Genomic DNA, 21,907 nt, shown 5'->3' with positions numbered 1-21,907 from the left:
CGTGTGTTCATAGAAAGACTACCTTTCTCAGGGAAAAATACGCGGCAAATAAGTTTTGGGCTGGTAAAAATTTCTGTGGGCCAATGCATTTAAAAAAGTTAATCGTTGGTTGGGCCAGTGGACAAATATGAACTTCCGCATCCCTGTGTGCTAATACCGTTACTCAGCTGTTCACCCCACCCTCTTTTGTTCAAGTGAATACTGAAAGATATTGAATCTGCAAAACCTGCAAAACTGATTCTGCAGGCAAACTGCAAGCATTTTTTTTTTAAAGACAGAACTGCACCAGAAATAATTAAATCTGTACAGATAAAATCAGCCGTAACTGCAAACTGAAACAAATGGAATTATATGTTGAGAATTTGAGGGAAGGAAGATTGAGGAATGCAACAGATGCTCATGCTGAGTTCTACACTCAAGGTACATCGCAGTGTATACTGTACTACTTGTGCAAGATCATTTGAAAAATGTCATATAATATATTGTCAAAGGAGAGCTAGGGCATATTAAAAAAAGATTAATTAAGGACTGAAAAGAAAGAAAAGTATAGCAGTCATCTGATGAAATACTTCTCTATTATTGCTTTAGGGGTTTGGACTACGGAGAATTTGTGACCTCTCTTTCAATCCAATAAGGAATCTTTATTGCACCGTACTAATTGATAAAATTAAGCTTGCACTTGCCAACAATATGAGGCATTCCAAAAGCACTAGCTTTTAATCACAAATAAAGTGTTTGCTTTTCCCGCCTTTGTTGAACATTTTAATCACACTTTGGCAGAACAATAATTGGCATGGCATGATGTTTTCACTGGCACTAAATGAATTAATTTATTAGCACCTCAGCAAACAAGAAAACTCTCTTATTCCTTTGGGAAAAAATATGAACCTTTGTAATTGCATTTTTCAATAACTGTTATTTCTGCAACAGATTATTGCAGTGCAGATCTAGATTATTTGACCATTAAAAATCATGGGCAAGGGAGAGAGCTGAGACATTCAGTGGAATTATTCAAATGGAACTGGTTTGGGCTGTCTAAAAAAAACTTTTTAGGATTTTGTTTGAAATCTATTACATATAATTCTCAGACTCTTTCTCTATGACAACACCTTTTTCTTCCATTGTTCATTTTCTTGCGTAAAGTTAAGTGAAAGTCTAATTATTTATTATGACATTAGTTCTGATTTTGTTTTCAAGTGTCTTCCTACCTGTATCTCTGATCGGTTTTTTAAGGTTATCTCTGTGTATTTTGTTTAAGTCTTTCCTTTTGAAAGTGTGACAATTTGCCAATTAAAATGTTTTCATTTATTCTTTGATGTTTTTAACTCACGTTTTCTTGCTAAACCTATTCCCAGATAGTGGTCCTGTAATTCTTTCTTATCTTTCAATCTTTCACTCTTTGATTCTTCGGGGAAGATAGGAAAAGTTGTTCAGGCAAATTGACACTACAGATTTTCTTGTCCCATAGATCACTTGAACAAACAGCTGTGTCACTTTAACAGGTTTTCAATCTCTCTGTGGTTGCTCAGCCTGTGTATATTTCTCACCAACCGTGCTTGGATTAACTTAAGTATGCAACACCAACGGCCAGGCACTGTGCTCATAGATACATGACGATGAAGTTAAACATACTTGTGCGTTTCCTAACAGTGCCGCAGTGATACTCTTTTAGAATAGAGATAAATCTTGTGATATAAAGAAGAAAAGCTGATCATTGACTCAGAGGACTTTTGTAAAACTTCAGAAGAAGATGTAAGTTCTAGCTTGAAGCTTAATGCTCTAGGTTTACCACAAAATTGAGGATATTGATTGTGTTTCACGGTAACGTAGATAATGATTTTTATTTGTGATGTGGTTGTGGCTTTCTAGACAGTGCATGTTTACACTGAGAGACTGGAAATTTTTGTGTGTGGTCATTTTCAGCTTGTTTTTTTAATCACTTTCTCAAGGTTGTGGGTTTGTATCATTTGTTGTGCCTCCTTGACTGTGTTAAAGATTTCTAACCCTTTTTTTTTTCCATTTTTCTTGATAGTGGATTAATTGTAAAAGCCTAGTGACACAAACTTGCATGGGTGGAATAAAACAACCTTGACAAAAGAAGGAATCCTTGTGGAATTAACAGCCTTACATCTTTGATCAAATGATTTGTTTGAAATGTATGATTCTATGCCGTGATAATTGAAGAGTGCATACAATGCTATTTTTAGGAATCAAACCTTTTGTCAGTTGCATTTTTTCTTCTGTGTGCTAGCTGTTTGAAGAGTCACTGTGCTGATCAGTCCAGACATTGTAAAATATAGGAGGTCACATTTAGGTTATGTTACGCTGTTTTAATTTGAAAAATTTAGAGAGATACGAGTTATATGTTCTGTTTCTTGTTGTGTGTTTAAAAAAATCTTTTATTTATTAAGTTTAAAAAAAAATCCAAACATTTTCCCATATTTAAAAAAATCTTTTATTTATTAAGTTTAAAAAAGTTGTCCAAAAATGTTCCAGTATTTTTGATTCTCTTGTTCCGTTTAAATCTTTTCTGTCATTAAAAATGTATGTAATTGTACGTGTATGTTTTATTTTTACCTGGGGTTTTCTTGTGTAACCTTCTTTACATTCTTGATTATAATTTCTTATTCTCCAGGGTTCTTTGTCTTTTTGAGTCCATATTCATCAACTCACATTGTCTCTTCTTTTTTTGTTTTTCTTCTTTTTCTAAACTTTCATTTTGTTATATTTTTAAGTTTTTTTCCCTCATTATTAATCTTGTCTTTCTCTTATTATCGATCTATAGTCACTTTCCTCTGTCTCTTAAAATTTCAGGCTGCTGCTTTTAGGAAGAATGATGTTTCAGATATTGTAAAACGACACTGTTTCTTTGTCTCTATAGAAGAGCAGTGTTTCTGTATTTCTGTATCTTTTTCTCCTTCCTTCACAGAGATTGGAAAGGGGAGAAAACATGGAGGACGAGGATTTGTTTGGTCAGGGAACAGGAGAGGCGCGTGACAGTGTGTCTACTTTGCCAAAGAAAATAGCTGTTCAGGTACTGTTGCAATGCTACAATATTTATTTTTTTCATGTGCTTGTTGGGAGAACCTGGGGGAAAAAGTCATGCATCTCTGAAGTGCCAGTTGAAAACGACAGCTCTTGGGGTGTTTTTAGATGTGGTATTGAAGATTTTCATTAATTGTTTACCACTGAAAATCAATAGAATTTAAGGTATATAAAATTGTGTCTATTTAAACAAATGGGCAGTAATAATATTTTTCATTGTTAAAACAGTAAGTCAGTCTTGTGTTGTTATAATCGGGAGAGGTAAAAAGATCCTGTTTTTGAAAGTCTGCAATGACTGATTTCCTGAGTTACTGCCGTGCAGATTTTCAGCTATGTGGACCTGAGGGACCTGGCCAACTGTGCCTGCGTCTGTCGCTCGTGGAAAGTCATCACCCAGTCCAGCTTTGTGTGGTGTCGGGTAGGTACAGCATTTTACTTTTATTTTAGTACAGCGGAAACCCATTGTAAAGACATTTTCTCTGTAGAAGACACTTGATAAGTTAGATTTAAAGTCAGTGCAGTGATTGTTTGTTTGTTTTTTCGTTCATGGGCTGAAACTCCCACGGCTTTTACGTGTATGACCGTTTTTACCCCGCCATTTAGGCAGCCATACGCCGCTTTCGGAGGAAGCATGCTGGGTATTTTCATGTTTCTATAACCCACCGAACTCTGACATGGATTACAGGATCTTTTTCGTGCGCACTTGGTCTCGTGCTTGCGTGTACACACGGGGGGTGTTCGGACACCGAGGAGAGTCTGCACACAAAGTTGACTCTGAGAAATAAATCTCTCGCCGAACGTGGGGACGAACTCACGCTGACAGCGGCCAACTGGATACAAATCCAGCGCGCTACCGACTGAGCTACATCCCCGCCCGGTGCAGTGATGAGTTTCTGGTCTGGCAATGACCAAAGGTATGGTGGAGCCCCTTTTTGATGACCTCCAAACATTGGAGAAAATCAGGTCTGGTGGGGGGGGGGGGGGGGGGTGTCTTGAAATAGAGGTCATTTACAGACATTGTGAACAGAGTATTTGAGAGAAAAAACTAGGGTCTTATAAGGGGCAGATCTCAAAAGGGGGGCTGGACTCACAGTAAGATTTAAACGATGAATTTGCTTTTGTACTCCTGTTCTTTTTGTGTCTTAATGCTGTATTTTGGTTTTGTACATGTGTATAGCAATGTCATTGTAAAGCGCTTAGAGCTTCTAGGTAAGCGCTCTATAAGTTTCCATTATTATTATTATTATTGATCGACAGTCTAATGTCAACGCATTATGTATTGCCTGAGATGGAAGCCACACTTGCTATATGCAGTATAACCTCTCCTGGCGACCACCTTTCCCACACAATGACCACCCAAAAGGATACCCAATGAGTTTTTTCCCCGTAAGATTCACCTTTCCATCGCGATAAAATTGTTATTGTCACACCTGTCTATAAGACGAAAACTGGTTATACATGTAGACTGTAATATTTTGATCTTCCAAACTTTTCTTCTCATAAAACCTGTTTCATATTACTTGTTAATTCATTCCAGTTTAAATAAAATATTGACGTACAGCTGAAAATAACCTTGGCTGAGTGTTTCACTGCTGCGCTCATACAAATAAATTTAATTGAACACAGCACCTGCTGTACTTTTGTTTTGACAGAAAATAACAGTATATTGATGTATATTTCCTTTTGCAGATGAATTTCTATCAAGTCAGGAAAAAGTGAGTGAACTTGGATGGTGTTTTGGTTGTGGTTGTTGATGAAGTCAGTTCCATTCTAATTAGGTTGACTAAACTAAGCAACTTTTAGTGTTTGAACACTCATAATTATGTAGATTTGTAGTATGTTTTGAAATTGAATGGCAGTATTGAGTGTGTGTGCGTGTGTGTGTGTGTGAGTGTGTGTGTAAGAGAGATGGGAGAGGGGACATAGAGAGAGAGAGATGAAGCATATATAGAGATCTGAAATGTATGTTTACTAAGTGTAGATCGGTAAATTCAACTAACGTCTCTGCCCAGCCAGCAAAATTTTGCGCAGCGAATGCGTGTCGCAGTCGCCAAACTCTGCGTAACAACTGCACTGGACGCATGCGTAACGCGCGCGATTTTGCAAAGCGAAATACATGCGTGACACACTCGTTTTCCCTCAGATTACGCAGACCATACGCACCTCCAGCGCACGCTTATTTGACACCAAGACAAATTCGCACTCTCCACGCAGACGTCACGATTGCTTTACGCATTCTCACGCTATTAACGCGCTCTCCACGCAGACGACACGATTGCTTTACGCATTTAACGCGCTCTTGACGCAGATGTCCTGATCATCTTACGCACTCTCCACGCAGATGTCACGAATTATTGACGCATTCTCAGGCATTACGCGCTTTTTACGCTCTCTTCACGCAGATGTCACAATTGCTGTACGCATTCTCACGCATTTGACGCACTCTCCACGCAGATGTCACAATTGCTTTACGCATTCTCACGCATTTGACGCACTCTCCACGCAGATGTCACGATTGACCTACACAATTTTACGCAGACCACACAACCGCTTTACGCACTCACAAACAAATAATGGGCAGTGCACAACATTGTATTGATCCAGAAAGACAAAGGTCAAGCATGCAGGTTCGATAACAGAGATGATCATAATTATGTACAAGTTCTAAAACAAAAATGCAGTCAAATAAATTGATTAAAACAAAGGAGAGATTTGAATCTCGCTTATTGCCATTGTGACTTCCAGGTTTTAATTTCACTGCATTTTGACATACCAGCAGCACGGAAACAAAAATGATCAAAATACTATTCAAAGCAGAATTCAAATTGGCAGAACAAAGAATAAATAGAACAAAACCCTGATAGTCATCATCGATACGCTGTAGTACATGCAGTGAAGAATCCAGTATAACTTATAAGAGAGAATTTTGATGTACACTCGTCACTATATCACATTGATGTAAACAAATAAATAAATAATTGGCACAGCCTAGGCATAGGCAGCAGTGAGTTGTATCAACATGTTTGAATACAGAACAGCAACAAAAAGAGAAAAAAAGTTCTACAAGCCAGCTAATAGTTGAACTTCAGATTACTAATGATATCACAAACAAACACTTAGTTAATGCCCATTCTCCAGGGATCGAAATCCAGTCAATGTACACCAAACTAGGATTTCGTTTATTTGTTGCTTAACGTCCAGCCGACTACGCAGAGCCATATCAGGACGAGGAAGGGGGGGATGAAGGGGGCCACTTGTCAAGCGATTCCTGTTTACAAATGCACTAACCCATTACTTGTGTCCCAGCAGGCTTTAGTAAAACTAAATTAATACCTACTGGAAGATTACCAGTTTCCAGTATGTTAAAATAGGCTTAACCTATCTACTGCTGGACTTACATCAGAACACTAACAGATTAAACTATACATGAATCGCGAGACAAGCGGCAAGAGAAGAGATTTTTGGAAAAAATACAGGTGAATGAGCAAGAAGGCAGAAAAAGGAAAAGAATTCATGAAGAAAAAGAGAGCATGACAGGAAAGAGGAACCAAAAATCTACCTAACAGCAAACTAGAAAGCTCCTGCGGTTCCAAAAACAGGAGGGGCTTTTAATTTCATAACCGCAGTGCCCCACTGCGGGACCCAAACTAGGATAACACATACATTTAGAATCTATCACGACTGCATAAAACATTGGTATGCAATTCACAAAGCAAGGAACTTGAAACATGAACATTGACATTAAACATACATATGTGCCCCACACACATTTCGGACAAGGCAGCTGAACGAAATTCAGATGTGGATGGAGCACAAAATAATTAGATGGGGCGGCGTGAAAGCATACTGGGACAAGGAACAAGCAAGAGAAAGAGGATAAGATAAAAGGAAGAACAAACCGAAGAATAAGAAAGAAAAAAACAAAATAAGAGAAGGAGAGAGAAAAAAAAAGGAAAAAAAAAAAAAGGAAAAAAAAGGGAGACAATCATATGAATGTGTACCATTTAAATAAAAGAAATTAAAAAAATTACTTTTAAAAAGGAGACATTTCAGGTTTTGATTTGAAGTGTGTTAACATATTCACATATACCAGTAACTTTGCATGGAAAAAAAAAAGTTCACAATGATTTGAAGCAAATTCAAATGCCAGAGAAAAAACAGAACAAAACCCTGATGTCATCATTGATAATCAGTGGTACGTTCAGTGAAGAAAAAACAATTGACACAACCTAGACATGGGCAGCAGTGAGTTATCAAGTTTCACTACACAAAAGTAACAACTACAATAATGAAACAAAAGGTAAAATGCCAGCTAATAGTCAAAATTCAGAACAATGATATCAAAAAGAAACACTTATTCAATGCCCCTTCTCCACTGATATGTATAAGCACACCAACATGACATAAACTCATAAATTTAAAAAAAAAATGACATAAAACTCATAAATTAAAAAAAACTTATCAGACTGCGTAAAACATAGGTTTGCCATCTCAAAATGGATGTAAAACACGCAGCTTACTCACAAAATGATAGACAAGTCTCCAGCGGCCAGCTGCTCAGCAAACAAAATAAGGTGGCGAGGATCAATATAATTGAAATGCATTTTTTTTGCTGTTTCGGAGAGAACTTTGCTTCATTTACCTTACACTGCCTGCATTCAAGGGCTAAATTTTTATCAGGTGCACCAAGACTTACATCTATAGAAATCCAATCATAACGGTTTTAACAGCAAAAAAAAAGTAAGTATATTTCTAGTCTCGCTTCTAAATTCTCAACTCAACTCCAAAAAATAATAAAGAACAACAAAAACCCGCATCATGCATTGTCTCCTTCAAGCTGCCTAGGTTGTTTGCGTTCGACTCCCATAAATGACAAGGAATTGTTAAAACCTTTTCTTTCTATTTGTTCACTTTTTGTTTTCTTCTTTTCTGAACTCTTTATACTTGTATTTTATTCATTTTAATTTAGCCTGAAGGTTTGAGTCGTGTATTAAAAATCGAATATAGTGTGTAAGTGCCCTTGAACAGCTTTTCCAGAATCATGTATTCTATATTTTTAGTATGGGATACCCACAAGAAAAGTTCAAATGCATCCATGCGTCTCCACTGATAGTAATGGTAGTTGAGCACTTCCAGTTTAGTCTTCTGTCGTTCTGACACAACCTAAAAGGGTACATCATGTCTGAACATCATCTGTAGAAGAGTGTGAAGTTTAAAGCTTAGCTTAAATAATGTCCAACAAAACCCCAGACTCTTCTGTACATTACCCATCAGCCACACAGACCTGAACTGTGAAATACAATTACTCACTAGCAATTTCTCAGGCGAGTCAAATCTTACATTCATCAAATTTTTGCAACTAGCATTGTAAATAAGCCTACAGAGATTACAAAGTTCAATTACTGCAAACCAAATCATGAAGGCTCTTCCATGGCCTGTTGTCTCTTTCTTTTATCACAGGCTTCCAAAAACCAGTCTTGAACGGCCGTCTTCAAGGTCTTGACCTGTGGCACCCGTACAGCTTCACGGAACAGCCTCTGCATGACAAAACAAAAAATAACATGAACTTAGATCATCAAACAACTATCACTGATTTTAGAAAAGTCTCAAGTTTATTTCCTGACGCCTGTAAACTTGCTAAAAATCATACAGACACACAAACTTGCATACACACCATACGCTTTTACAACACACCAACTATACTTGAGTTAGGAAATTACAACACATTGTAATCCTTGTAGAAGAGAAGTAAAAAAAAATACCTACCCTAATATTTGTTTTAACCCTTTCGCTGCCAATCAAAACTTGGGTATGTGCATTCCTGACTGCCAGGGAATATTGGAGTTTGGGGTGTAATAATTCACAAAAAAATCTAGCTTCAAACTGGCAGTAGGTAGGTAAGTAAAACCTATGTTGTTTTTAAAGGAAATTGAACCAAGAATCTGTTTTTAGTGTCTAATCATGGAAATGATAATTAGTTTGGCTTATAATGATGTTTAAATATGAACTTTTGAAAAATCAGCCCGGCGCATCTTCCGGTGCCTGTGGATCAAACACAGGTGGCTGTTTTGCTCGCTCCAAGAAAGGATTATAATCACTGTCATCTACCTGTTTCCAACGAATTGTCCGAAAGAAGATCTCCCCCTTCCCCTGTCAGTATCCATAATCATTTGCACCGCCTGTAGCGTCAGTCCGGCTTTGTTTTTCCCTACTAGGGCCCGGTCGACAGTCACCGTTAGCCATTTTGACGAGTCGAGATTTCTCTCCCATACCCTGTCGACAAGGCCGAAAATAGCCTTCAAACGCAAAACCGCGTCACCATTTATGTTTATTCATGAGAATGAGGTATCCTACCAAGCCATTGGCTGCTATTTGTGTGTCAGCAGTGACGTAGCATTTCTGGAAAATCCCGGAACGGAGAAGACGGGTTTACCCGTCCTAAGGCGCTGCGGCTGCACAAGCGCATGACTGGTATACCCGTCATAAGGCAGTCAAGTGGTTAAAGTTACCTTTACTATGACTTTTTCTTTGGGGGCCTTCGGAAATTCATAATACATGTACTGTGACGTGCCGACGCATATGTGACGACATCATACCGTTTGCTAACATCCTTATTTCGTATGTAGTCGAAAATCCATGACACTGACAAATGAGCTCAGGAACTTGGCTTCTAGCAATTTAATGTTAAGCGTAAAAGCTTTGACAACTATCATTCACATGTGAAACATGGCAAATTTAAAATTGATTCCAAAGAACAAAATTTGAGACAGAAATAACTTGTTGTTTTGTAGACATGGATTTTATCTTCTTCCTAAAAGGACCAGGATGATTTTACAAATTATGAAAAACAACTCACTGTCGATGGCTTTTAGTCGCAGCGTACACCATGGTCTCTTTCCCTGCCCTCCCCCAGAGCCCCCTGTCAGCAACCGTGTAGCCTATGGAACACCTTCGTCATCACAGCATCAGTAGTCGTCTTTAGTTCATGTCCACCAACCACACCGAGCTCATGGTCATGGATCTGAAACAAACAAAACAAGCCAACTGAATTCCAAAAATCAAATATTCAGACAGCTCTTCTTCACATACAAACAATTCAATCTGGAAGCATCATACTGTCACCTGGAACAAAAAATCAATAATCGCACTTGCTTTAAAAAAAAAAGTTTTCAGAAGAGCAAATGGTGATTGAGTGTAGCATTGTCATAAAATGTAATCACACACCTCAGGTGACCTGCATCAATCATTCAATACTATCTCACAAATCTTCATTTGGAAAGCACAAACATAGTTAGAAGAGAGCGTCAACCGTGATACTATTCAGTGTGGACAATTTTTTTCTGACCCATAATCCGATGCCTACACAAAGTGAGAATCAGAACTCACAAGAAGGCACTGTTGCATGTTTGTGATTATTTGCTTGAGTGTAGCACTTGCAATTTTGAACTTGAGGAAACAGCGTAGCAATTTCTGTTACATCCCTGAAAACCTAGCAGATGGCAGCTCTGGCCACAGAGCAATATTTGCATTATTTCTCACAGATGCAATGATCACAGAAAACAAAGTGGTGCATGCATTTTCCGCACCCCACATGAGAAAAAGAGGCCCATCATTGTGCGTACCCATAAGCATAGTTTTATCATCAAAATGTGTTGGTTAAATTCACAAATGTGACCAATACGCATAAACCTTGCATGAATTCCCAGGATAATGGGAAACTGGTCATGACTGAGAACTGATGAACAGTTAAGATACACCCGTGAACCGTGATGACATCTGGCATCCTCCAAAAAGCACACACTCAAGGTAACATTTAAAGCCTAAAGAGCGTCTAACAATAACATGTCACTCTCACAAGATCTTGCTACAGTTATCTGGGGAAAATAGCACAGGCATGACCGGTCTGCTTCAACAATAGCATTCAAAGCCACCTACCAGTGATCACTCCTTCGACAGATCCATCATGTGCCTTCAACATCTTCCACACTCAACAGTAAAAAGATGACTCCATCGAACAGTAGCACAGGCTCTGGCTCCACCATGATTCTTTGGCGACCAATTACTAAATTAGTCGCATCAGGTCCATCTGCTCCTGTAGAACCTTCTCCAGCAGCAAGAACTGATGTTTATCTTGCCGCTCTGCTCTGCTCGTAGTCTTGTGTCCGCTGAATGGAAGAAAAGAAGAACAAAAAGTCATTTACATGAAGCAATACATATTTTAGACAATCTGTCGGCCTGAAAAGAAACCATCAGCACTAAAAAACAATCTGAGCAAATGTTCAAAGTAAACGTGACATCTCTATATTTTTGAATTCAGGAGAAGATGAGGAATATATATATTGCAATCAATTTTTAAAGGGGCATACAGAGTGGCATTTGATGGGGTAAAAAGATGTAGGGACTCAGCAGTTGGAGATGAAAATTTTTGTGTGTATTTACTTCAAGCAGATTTTTTTTTATTTTTTTTTTTAGACAGAAGAACAAACACACACTAAAAATCCTTGTTTAAAGTTGAACTGACCTTAACTTTTCCTCCAAATACTAGAACTTTTTGTATTCATTCAAAAATATTCATCAAAAAGGTTAAATTTTAAATTCAATTTTGCAGACTTTGGATGAAAAGTTACTCTTCTCTGGCATCCCGCGGACACAGTTCACACTTTCTCATCAATGAGATGCCTGTGTTAATTAAAAACAAACATCAATAAAACTATTAAAATAAAATAAAAATTTAAATATAAAAATAAAATCGACCAACCGCCCCCACCCGATTTTTTTTCCCTTTGCTGGAAACAATACATTTGTTTCACTAAAACAGTAAAAGAGATCAGCTGAATTTGTTTGACACATCTGGTTATAACTAAAAGAATAAAACACAAAATAAGCCAAAGTCACAGAACAAAAAGACGCTGTCAGTGTCACTATCAATGACTCTGAATGAGACACTCATTGCTATCGAGCCATACCTGTTCATCTTCACCTTGCCGGGACGGAACGACAGTCTGCGTTACTGGCATCGGTGGCGGTGTTAAGGTCACTGTCCATCTCAGCTTTCTTCACCTTCAGTTCAAACAAGCAGTGAGCACCGTCATACTCAAGTCAAAGCTTTCTGAAAAAATAAATACTTGGAAGTTAAATAGGATCACATTGATTCCCAAACCTAACAGTAACAGTAACACGCAAACATCAAAACTGGAATATTAATTATTAAATATAAGCATCTCAATTTCACTAAATTAGTATATTTATTTTCTCTGTGATGTATTTTTTGAGTCACTTGAGAAAAAGTGACTCTATGTAATCGGTCAGTGTTAGTCTGTCCGGCCGGCCGTCCTTAACGTTGGACTTTTCTCGGAAACTATCAAAGCGATCGGGCTCATATTTTGTTTAGTCGTGACCTCCAATGACCTCTACACTTTAACGATGGTTTCGTTGACCTTTGACCTTTTTCAAGGTCACAGGTCAGCGTCAAAGGAAAAATTAGACATTTTATATCTTTGACAAACTTTTCTCGGAAACTATCAAAGCGATCGGGCTCATATTTTGTTTAGTCGTGACCTCCAATGACCTCTACACTTTAACGATGGTTTCGTTGACCTTTGACCTTTTTCAAGGTCACAGGTCAGCGTCAAAGGAAAAATTAGACATTTTATATCTTTGACAAAGTTCATCGGATGTGATTGAAACTTTGTAGGATTATTCTTTACATCAAAGTATTTACATCTGTAGCCTTTTACGAACGTTATCAGAAAAACAAGGGAGATAACTAGCCTTTTCTGTTCGGCAACACACAACTTAACGTTGGGATTTTCTCGGAAACTATAAAAGTGACCGGGCTCAAATTTTATGTGAACGTGACTCATTGTGTTGTGAATAGCAATTTCTTCCTGTCCATCTGATGCCTCATATAATATTCAGAACTGCGAAAGTGACTCGATCGAGCGTTTGCTCTTCTTGTTTTTTTTATTTCAAAAAAATCTGTTTTTCAACTTTATCACTGCACACGCTGACACAGCCTCTGCCTGCCTCTCTAGTCTATGCATGCCTCGGGAACAAGGGTAATTTTTCTCTTTTCCGAGACTCAGACACAGAATATTCCACTATGACTATGAGTCTATGTCAGTATGCGGAACTGAAAGTTGAACATCTGTGGAAAAATAAAAAGATACAAATAAAAAAAAACCCAGATATATGAAGAGCCTATTAGTATTACTACTAAAGCTCCTGACAACTGCTGCCGCAATGACTCGACCAGATTAGGAACCAACCAAAGTTCACCAAGAAACAGACAATGAGACATAAAATGATAAACGAAAATTCAGTTTTTATGGTGCCGTGAGCGACCCGCGAATCGGGATTCGGATGGTATTTTCACTCTTCCACAACTCCTTAAAAACAAACCACTGCATCAATCAACTTTATGTTTTTGGAAAAGTTAGTTCATTCATCCATCTTTCAGACAAAACAAACATGAATGAATAGAACAGTGTTCTTCTAGGCGAAAAAAAAATCGAAAGTGTGAGAAATTCTCTCTGCCATCAAACTCGGAAGCCGAAGCCGCGAGCTATCAAAAATTCAAATTCCCAAATCTTTCCTTCAGTTGATCAACTTACCTATTCTTGAAAGAAGTCAATCTTCATTTCAGAGAGAAGGATAAGATTACCTTGCATCCAATAAGCAAGTCAAAAATACAAGTCAATATGAAGAAAAAGCAAAAAAACGCCGATACAATGTGGATTTGACAGACTTCTTGCCAACAGGAAGTTGGAGATTGTCTGACAGACAAGGGAAATAACTTCAATAAATTGCTCTTTTCAGTCAAGGTAACTGTCTCCCCTGAAATTGAACTTTCATAGAGATTTTCTTCCAAAGCAAAATAAAATAAAATGAAAATATGCTGAGAACAAATTTTATGTAACCATTAACATCAGCCTTTATTTTGAGTAGATAATTAGTTTCAAAGTTACTTTAGTTTACATTTTTTTGTTTAATCTGAATTTTTTAAATGTTTTTATCGTTTTGTTATGGGTGTTCATATAGATTTCAGTTATCTTTTCTGTTCATATAATATTTTTATTATGCTTTGCCTAGATTTTTCCACGACATTATTTTGTGGAAAGCTGATTCCTACAACAATACCAAATCCCCATTACAATAATTATATTACATGCTAAAACAATTATAATGATAATACAAATTAAAATAATCATATTTATTTTAAGATAAAAATAATCAGGATAACAATTAAGCAAATAAATGTTAGTAATAACAAAATGATTAAATAAAAATTAAATGGGAAAACCATTACATAAAATAAAAATATTAACTGTCTTAAGATAAACTGAAAAATAACGGATTGAAAGTTTTTATGCAATTTAAAAAAAAAAAAAAAAAAAAAAAGAAGTTTTTGAAGAAGAATAACTATTCATAACCAAAATTTAAAAGTAAATATTTTTTAATAACATAAAATATAATAAATTATTTCATGAAGTAAATGCATAAACCCACGGTATAAAATTAGGAAAAACAAATATTGCAATCACCTTTTCATTGAATCCATGCGTGCTAAACACTGCGTGGTGAAGTCGTTTCGAATGCGACAATCTGCGTAAAAGTTGGCGAAAAGTAACGCGCGCGAAGCGAAGGTGTCACGAGGCCGTACGCATCCCCGCATGAAAAACGCAGAAATAACGCATGCGTCACGCAGAATCATGCTGGCTGGGTGTCTCCTGAATACTTTTGTTCAGGCTCTTCAAGGAACAGAGTGACTGGCATTTGACTACCTTCATCTGAATAGCTAAACAATCTGGTAACAAGAATGGTCATTGTTACTGTTTCACTAACACATTGTTTGTAATTATAGTTCAAGCATGCCACTTGCCGTTCAAAGAGTATTAGATGATATCACAATGTTTAATTAAATTTCATCTGCAGAAGCATGCACGTACAAGAACAGTTTTCTGAAATCAGTTCAATATTGTTTTTAGTACACAATTTGTTGTCATCAGATCAATTTTCTTGTTTCATACTTGTTTTGTTGTCTGCATCTGCATGGCTGTTACAGGGAGGAAATGCATGAAAAGCGCAAAAAGAAAGCGAATTCTCACTGGTATAGATTGTCAGTTGCTGTGCCGTAGCTTGAATGTGAATGTACATGTATATAATCAGAGTTGCTATAAAAGAGATATTGCTCACTCAAGCCTAAGCGTGAAGCTGTTTGAAACGCCTAATGATCACCTAGAATGCAAACAAACTTCATCGGCCATCTCTGTCTCAGGCATAGAAAAATTGGACATGTTACTAATTATTGTTAGAAGTATGTGATACCAGGCATATGCTGATGGAGACCAAATTATGTAACAATTTCTTACCTAAAAATTCCATAGTAAGGCCAAATAAAAAATGAGTGATCTCTCTTTTGCAGTATCTCTGATGCAGATGTACAGCGGTTGAGTTTTATAATGCCAGTGTATAGCTCTTGGTGTGTTTGATGTCCAAAAGGCATTATCTTTCATGGATGGCTGATTCATTTTAGTTTCCCAAAATTGTCAACATTTTCATGGAACAAATTATTCTCAGGAGTCGGAACCATTCGCACAATATCAAAGATTTAGGGTTTCAGTATGGATCAAGATTGAATGTCAATTGTTACAAATATTTTGATTCAATGTATTCCCACCCTGCCCTCTTCATTTCAGCCTGCACCCCCCCCCCTCCTCCCTGTAAACAAAATAATGATAAAAAAGGAAAACAAAAAAATCAATCAGCTTAATTGCCTGTCACTAAAATCCCAGCATCTACAACCTTAATATTGATCGAAATAATATAATCTCTGTACAAAATGTTGAGTCAGCCTATGTGAAAAGTAAGATGTAAACAAAATTGTGCCTTTAACAATGATTGCTCATGTATTGGATCATTATAACCAAATGAGACAAAGCGCCAACCGCAAGATTTAAGAAACAAAGGGAAGTAATAGCATTATAGATATATAGAGCTACAGTAGGTGATAGTTATGCAGAATCAGTCTACAGGCGCATGAGAGAATAAGATTAGCAGTGTACCTATTGAACCTTAAATTTTCCTCTTTTTTTTCCCCCCATCTGACGTCAGAGGCTGACTAAAACTATTATATTTAGGTGGCTGGTCGAGACTACATATGCATATTCACTCGTAAACAAATAAAAGTAATTATTTCTAACTGAGACGGATCGATACATGTTTGACCAAAATATGACATTTGACTTAGATCGAGACAGCCATTGTTCAACTCGACCCCTGGCGTGGTCTAAGTTAACAATGTCTGTCTCAATCTGTGTCAAATCCCATATTTTGGTCAAACATTTGATTCGTGAACCGAAATGAACGAACGACTTTTATCCACTATGGATGTTCATTTTAATGCTTATTCTCTCAGGTGCCACTCAGGCTAATTGTCCTGCATCACTTTAACTTACTGTTGTTGTTTTTAATTGAGAGCGCTAAAATGCTTCCTTCAGCTTTGTTTCTTTAAGATCTGTTCATGTAGAACCCCCCGTTGTGTTGTGTGAGTAGCATATTGGAAGCATATTAAAAAAAATGTGTCTTTGTTGTGGTGATAAAATCACAAACTTCACAGCTGCCTGTGTCTGATTTTTTTAAGCTGTTGAAATTGTCATTCTTATCATCAACCGTACATTTGATTGTGTGTCATATAAGCACCAGTCTTAAAGCAAAGAACGTTGTTGTATTCTTTATGATATTACAAGCATTTAAAAAACACCAACAACTGTCTTATTTGCACATAGATTGAATGTTCAGTATTTTGCATTTTTTTCTCTCTCCAACCTCTCACCTCTCTGTTTATTTTATGTTGACACAGGTTAAAGGACGGGTAATTCACAACTCTTGAAACCAAACTTTTGCTCTTTTATTTCATTTTCCCCTGCAGTGTAGTCCCTCTCTTCAATCCACCGCCTTTATGTTGCTGCATGTCTGAACGTACAATTAGCGTGTCATACCTATGGCGACTTTAGTTGAAGACTATTTGTTATCTTCCCTCTTCCTTCTTGCTGCTGTTGTTAGAATCTAGTAGTATATGATCTGTAGCTTTTGTGCTTTTTTTTTTTTATCAGTCCAGAAAAGATCCTCTTTCTTATCGATTGTAAATCTAGTCATGTTACGCAATGTGTGTCCAAAGACATTGATGTTAAAGGCTTACTGCAGTGTTCCAAGGAAACAAGAAATTTGCCATGTACTGCAAAGCCGTCATTTGAAACCGTGTCACTCAGACCCTTTTGATAAACTTGTGAAGTCTTGGGGCTAATAAAAGTCTTTGCATGTACATGTATGTTTATCAAAAGTGTCAGTGAGACATATGTTCTGCTGACGGCCTGAGTCGTGCTTGGCCAAAAATAATTGTTCACTACAAACACAGCTTGTATATGCCTTTAACCTGCAGGTGAACAGTCTTGTTTGGGAACAGCTCTAGCAGTTCAAATAATTAGGACTCTAGACCAACAACAGACCCAAGAACAAAGTGGCATATATACTTTGTTGCCAGATTTGCTCCTAGATGGTTTTTTAAGGTTGCATTTAACAATCTGCGTTAGAAAGATGCTACAAGACTTTTTTCATTCTTCCTCTGCTGTTTAAAGTCATATGAGTTGATGCTTTGACAGTCAATCACATTTGCCCTTAGTCGTCTTGGCTCTTCCATTCATGTAACAATATTGTACCTTCACAAACTGTCTCGTAGCATTTCAGCTTCATTCCCGCTCAAAGTTTGCCATTGCATGCAATTGTTAATAATTACATAAGCATTCTTTTTTACACTTTTTTTTTAGGCACACTTAATGTAAACACAGTTGTATCTGCATATAATTATTCATATTGCATTTTTCAATATCAGCTTTGATCTGTTGCATTGAACTTTTTTTGAAAAATGGATATTTCTTTTATTGATATTAGCACTTAGTGGCACAACTACACACAGTTACGGCTCCAACATGACAAAAGTATGCATTGTGTATTAGAATTGTTAGAACACACAAAAATTGTGTGCTGATTTTCCATTACTTGCATTTTTGCAATTCATTATTGTATTGATCATGGTTTAAGACAGTGCATGTGTTTGTAGTTGTAGATACTATGAGTATTATTTTCCCCTGCAGTTGCTGTAATGCTTTTCCTATACTCCTTACCTCCCTTTCCTGTGTATGTTTGTTACTCTAAAAGTTCTTCCCAGAGTTCATTCCTTTGATTCTTTGCCTGACCGTGAACCTCAGTCAGCTTCAGTTGTTTTTGAGGAGTGTTTTGTGTGTATGTTTTATCATGCGAGAAAGCATTCCTATATGTTTAACATAGTGTAGTTTGGTTTGTTTGTTTGTTTACAAATTAAGTTGCTTGCTTAAAATCTTACATGTATACATATTTTGGAGTCGAACGATTGAAAGAATAGATTGTACATGTGTCATTGTCTTCAATACTGCTAAAGTGCGCGTGGCAGAAGTTTCTTCAGCCATTATCGGCACAATTAAGTTAAGTGCATAATCATTCTCAATGGGAAATGAATTGTGTGTATTATATACACATTGTTGTTACACCCCCGGTATAGGGGTGTGTATAGGATTCGCTTGATGTGTTTGTTTGTTTGGGTGTGTGTTTGTGTTCGCATATAGATCTCAAGAATGAACGGACCGATCGTCACCAAACTTGGTGAACAGGTTCTATACATTCCTGAGACGGTCCTTACAAAAATTGGGACCAGTCAAACACACGGTTAGGGAGTTATTGGTGGATTAAGATTCTACAAGGACTTATAGAGGGACATATTAATGGTCAAAGGGAAATAACCTTCTCAGTTGGTGGCAGTGAGAATGGTTATTTCCCTTTGACCAACGGGGGTGTTTTTCCTACCTCGGAGGAATTTCTTGTTTTGTTTTGTTTTTTAGGATAGTGCTATCCCTATATGCACAGGGGACATTTCTAAAATTGTCTGTGTAGTAATTCTAATCTTGGTTTTCTTGTTATTAAGGTTTAAACATATAACTATAACATTACATTTGGTCTATATTTGTAAAAAAAAAAAAGAGTGTTTGAGCAGTATTTTAAGATGCTGGATTTTGCAGGAGAGCCTCATAATTATAGTCAATTACATAGTACATGTACAATCAAACATGCCTTAATGTGACCACCTCTTGAAAAAACCACCCACCAACATGTTGGCAACCAGTGCCCCCGAAAGTGTCCCTGACAAATTCAAGTTCTTGTGTATATTATTAACCTTTGCACGGCCACCACCTGTCAATATACAGTGGAACCCCCCTATTAAGACCCCCCAATTTAAGACTCCCTCCTTTTTAAGACCTTGTTTTCTCAGACTTTCTGTTCATATCCTCTGTAAAATTACCCCCATTTTAAGACTCCCTCCTTTTTAAGACCTTGTTTTCTCAGACTTTCTGTTCATATCCTCTGTAAAATTACCCCCATTTTAAGACTCCCTCCTTTTTAAGACCTGATTTTTGCAGATTTTTGGAGGTCTTAAAATGGGGGTTCCACTGTATAACAACCACTTTTGGTCAGTCCCTTGGGTGGTTGCTATATATAATAGACAGGTTTGACTCACGGTATACTATACCCCTTTCAAAACCTCCCATTTTGACAGATTTAGACGCTGCTTTCTCAGATTGTATACATGTTCACCCGTTGATTAATTTCCATTTAAGACTCCCTTCCCCTTATAAGATCTGATTTTCTCAGAATGTGTACGTTCTGCTGTGCTTGGGGCGCTTATTTATCCTCATTATTTGATCATGCACTGTATATGTTAGCTTACCAGATGACTTTTTTTAATTCCACAGGGTGACAGATAAGATCGTGACCAGCCTTCTGCCCAAAGCGCGCATGTACCTGATCCATCTCAACATGCGCGACTGCCTGCACCTCAAGCAGCCATCTTTCACCTCCGTCAGCGAGTGTCGCAACATTCAGGATCTCAACCTGTCTGGCTGCCTCGGGGTGGATGTAAGTTGAATTTGTCTCTCTGTGTGAAGGGTATTGGTAAGATTTAGCGTCTGTTTGTCTTGTCTTTCTGTCAAGCGACTTCAAACAACTGTCCTTTGTCTTTTTGTCAAAGAGTTTTGCAACATTCAGGATCTCAACCTGTCTTTCTTGGAGCTCAGGCTGGATGTGGGTTGAGTTTGTCTTTCGTGTGTGGAGGGTGTAAGGGGGTGTGTGGTTGGGAGAGATTGTGTGTCTGTCCATCTGTTTGTCTGTCCGTAAAGCAACCTCAAACAAATTTCCTTCACCTCCATCAGTGAGTGTCACAATCTACATACCTCAACCTCTCTGTGTGTCTTGGGGCGTGGATGTGAGCTGGTTCTGTCAGTTTGTGTCTGTGTACTGTACAGTACATGTATGTGTCTATTTATCCGTCAAGTGACCTCAAACAAATGTCCTTTGTCAGCGAGCGTCACAACACACAAGGTCACATCCTCTGACCTGAATGCGAGTCAGGAATGATAGGGTGGAGATGGGTATGTGAAATAGGGGTTGGGGAGGGGATGTGTGTGCGTGTGTGCGTGTGTGTGTGTGTGTGTGTGTGTGTGTGTGTGTCTTTTTATGTGTCTGTGTGCATTAGCATTCATTCACTTATCGATTTGTAACCTAGTGCCTGAAGCACAAGAGTTACCTTTGGAGGCACAGCCAGAGTAGTCAAAGCCAGTAGAAAACGTTGAGCCCATGCTCTTTGTCAGCAGACAACTCTGCAGAATCTGCTGTGAAGGGTGACGCAGTAGTCTCCCTGTCACACACAAAACAAAACAGCAAGAAGAAACTTCAAAGGGAAACATTTCCAAAACAGCATGCGAATATTTTTCTTATATGTAGTTCATGCAGGCTGAACAATCTTTCCCCTTTCTGAGCTGTGTATAAGTATTTACTGATGCTGTGTGCAGGATGAGACGCTGAAGCTTGTGGCGAAAGGCTGTAAGATTCTGCTGTACCTCAACATCTCGCACACCAACCTCACTGATGCTGCGCTGCGTGCTGTGGCCAAGTAAGTGTGCTCATGTGTGGGGGAATCGTACACGTGTACAATGGAACCCCCCCTTTTAAGACCCCCCATTTTAAGACTTCTTACCTTTAAGACCCTGTTTTCTCCGATGTTCTGTTCATAACCTCTCTAAATTTACCCCCATTTTAAGACTTACTCTTTTTTAAGACCTGATATTTTCTGATTTTTTTGAGGTCTTAAAAGGGGGGTTCCACTGTACCAGAAAAGGCCTGATTCATACGCAGACACACACATGCATTTGCACACACGCTGTGGACACACATGCAATACAAAAACACTCACACAAATTTCCTTAACCCGTTAATGTTATCTCCAACAAAGATGCAAACATTATAGACGTTAGCGAAGGTCAAAAGTTCTCCATTTTTTGCACGCACTTAGCATATTAACATACTTTTAAGTTGCTTAGGGGACCTTTTTCAGCATGATTCATTGACTTAGGTATATGATGAACTTGAATTGAAACACTTGCTGGTTTGTAGGTGTTAAAGATTGATGGAAACACTGTCTGTTTTTCAGATACTGCATGAACCTGCAGTTCCTGAGCCTGGCATTTTGCGGCAAGTTCTCCGACCGCGGCCTCCTCTACCTGGCCACCGGCAAGTGCGCCAAGAAGCTGGAGTACATCGACCTCTCCGGCTGTCTCCAGGTCACTCCGCAGGGCTTCCAGAACCTGGCCAATGGCTGCTTTAACATCACCACCCTTATCCTCGACGAATTCCCAACTCTGTTGGATGAAAGTGTCATGGTGAGCAGCCACAAGATTTTGACGCTAGTTGGCGGATTTCCAGGTTCTGGATCTGAATG

General features: G+C 38.0%; 1 protein-coding gene and 1 long non-coding RNA gene across 6 annotated transcripts in view; one reads left to right on the top strand and one right to left on the bottom strand.

Annotated features, from left to right (window-relative positions):
- LOC138964629 (F-box and leucine-rich repeat protein 13-like) overlaps positions 1-21,907 on the top strand; it is a 48,504-nt gene that overhangs the window by 11,603 nt on the left and 14,994 nt on the right. For 2 of the 5 annotated variants that reach the window (XM_070336633.1, XM_070336632.1), the window contains 7 exons: positions 2,930-3,034; positions 3,368-3,463; positions 4,735-4,760; positions 15,110-15,154; positions 19,887-20,049; positions 20,982-21,082; positions 21,620-21,848. In XM_070336633.1, the coding sequence (XP_070192734.1) occupies positions 2,930-3,034; positions 3,368-3,463; positions 4,735-4,760; positions 15,110-15,154; positions 19,887-20,049; positions 20,982-21,082; positions 21,620-21,848 (765 nt within the window). Of the gene's footprint in view, positions 1-2,929; positions 3,035-3,367; positions 3,464-4,734; positions 4,761-15,109; positions 15,155-16,906; positions 16,919-19,886; positions 20,050-20,981; positions 21,083-21,619; positions 21,849-21,907 lie in introns of all 5 variants that reach the window. The other 3 variants (XM_070336637.1, XM_070336636.1, XM_070336634.1) reach the window with 2 other exon arrangements.
- LOC138964631 (uncharacterized) lies at positions 7,828-12,170 on the bottom strand. The gene is made up of 4 exons (XR_011455160.1): positions 12,012-12,170; positions 10,981-11,210; positions 9,902-10,066; positions 7,828-8,582 (listed from the first exon to the last, which is right to left on the bottom strand). It is a non-coding gene; the product is annotated as an uncharacterized lncRNA (long non-coding RNA).

Source organism: Littorina saxatilis, linkage group LG4 (assembly GCF_037325665.1).
Source record: "Littorina saxatilis isolate snail1 linkage group LG4, US_GU_Lsax_2.0, whole genome shotgun sequence".
NCBI lineage: Eukaryota > Metazoa > Mollusca > Gastropoda > Littorinimorpha > Littorinidae > Littorina > Littorina saxatilis.
The sequence above is the reverse complement of the archived record's forward strand: the minus strand, read 5'-3'. Positions and strand labels throughout refer to the sequence as shown.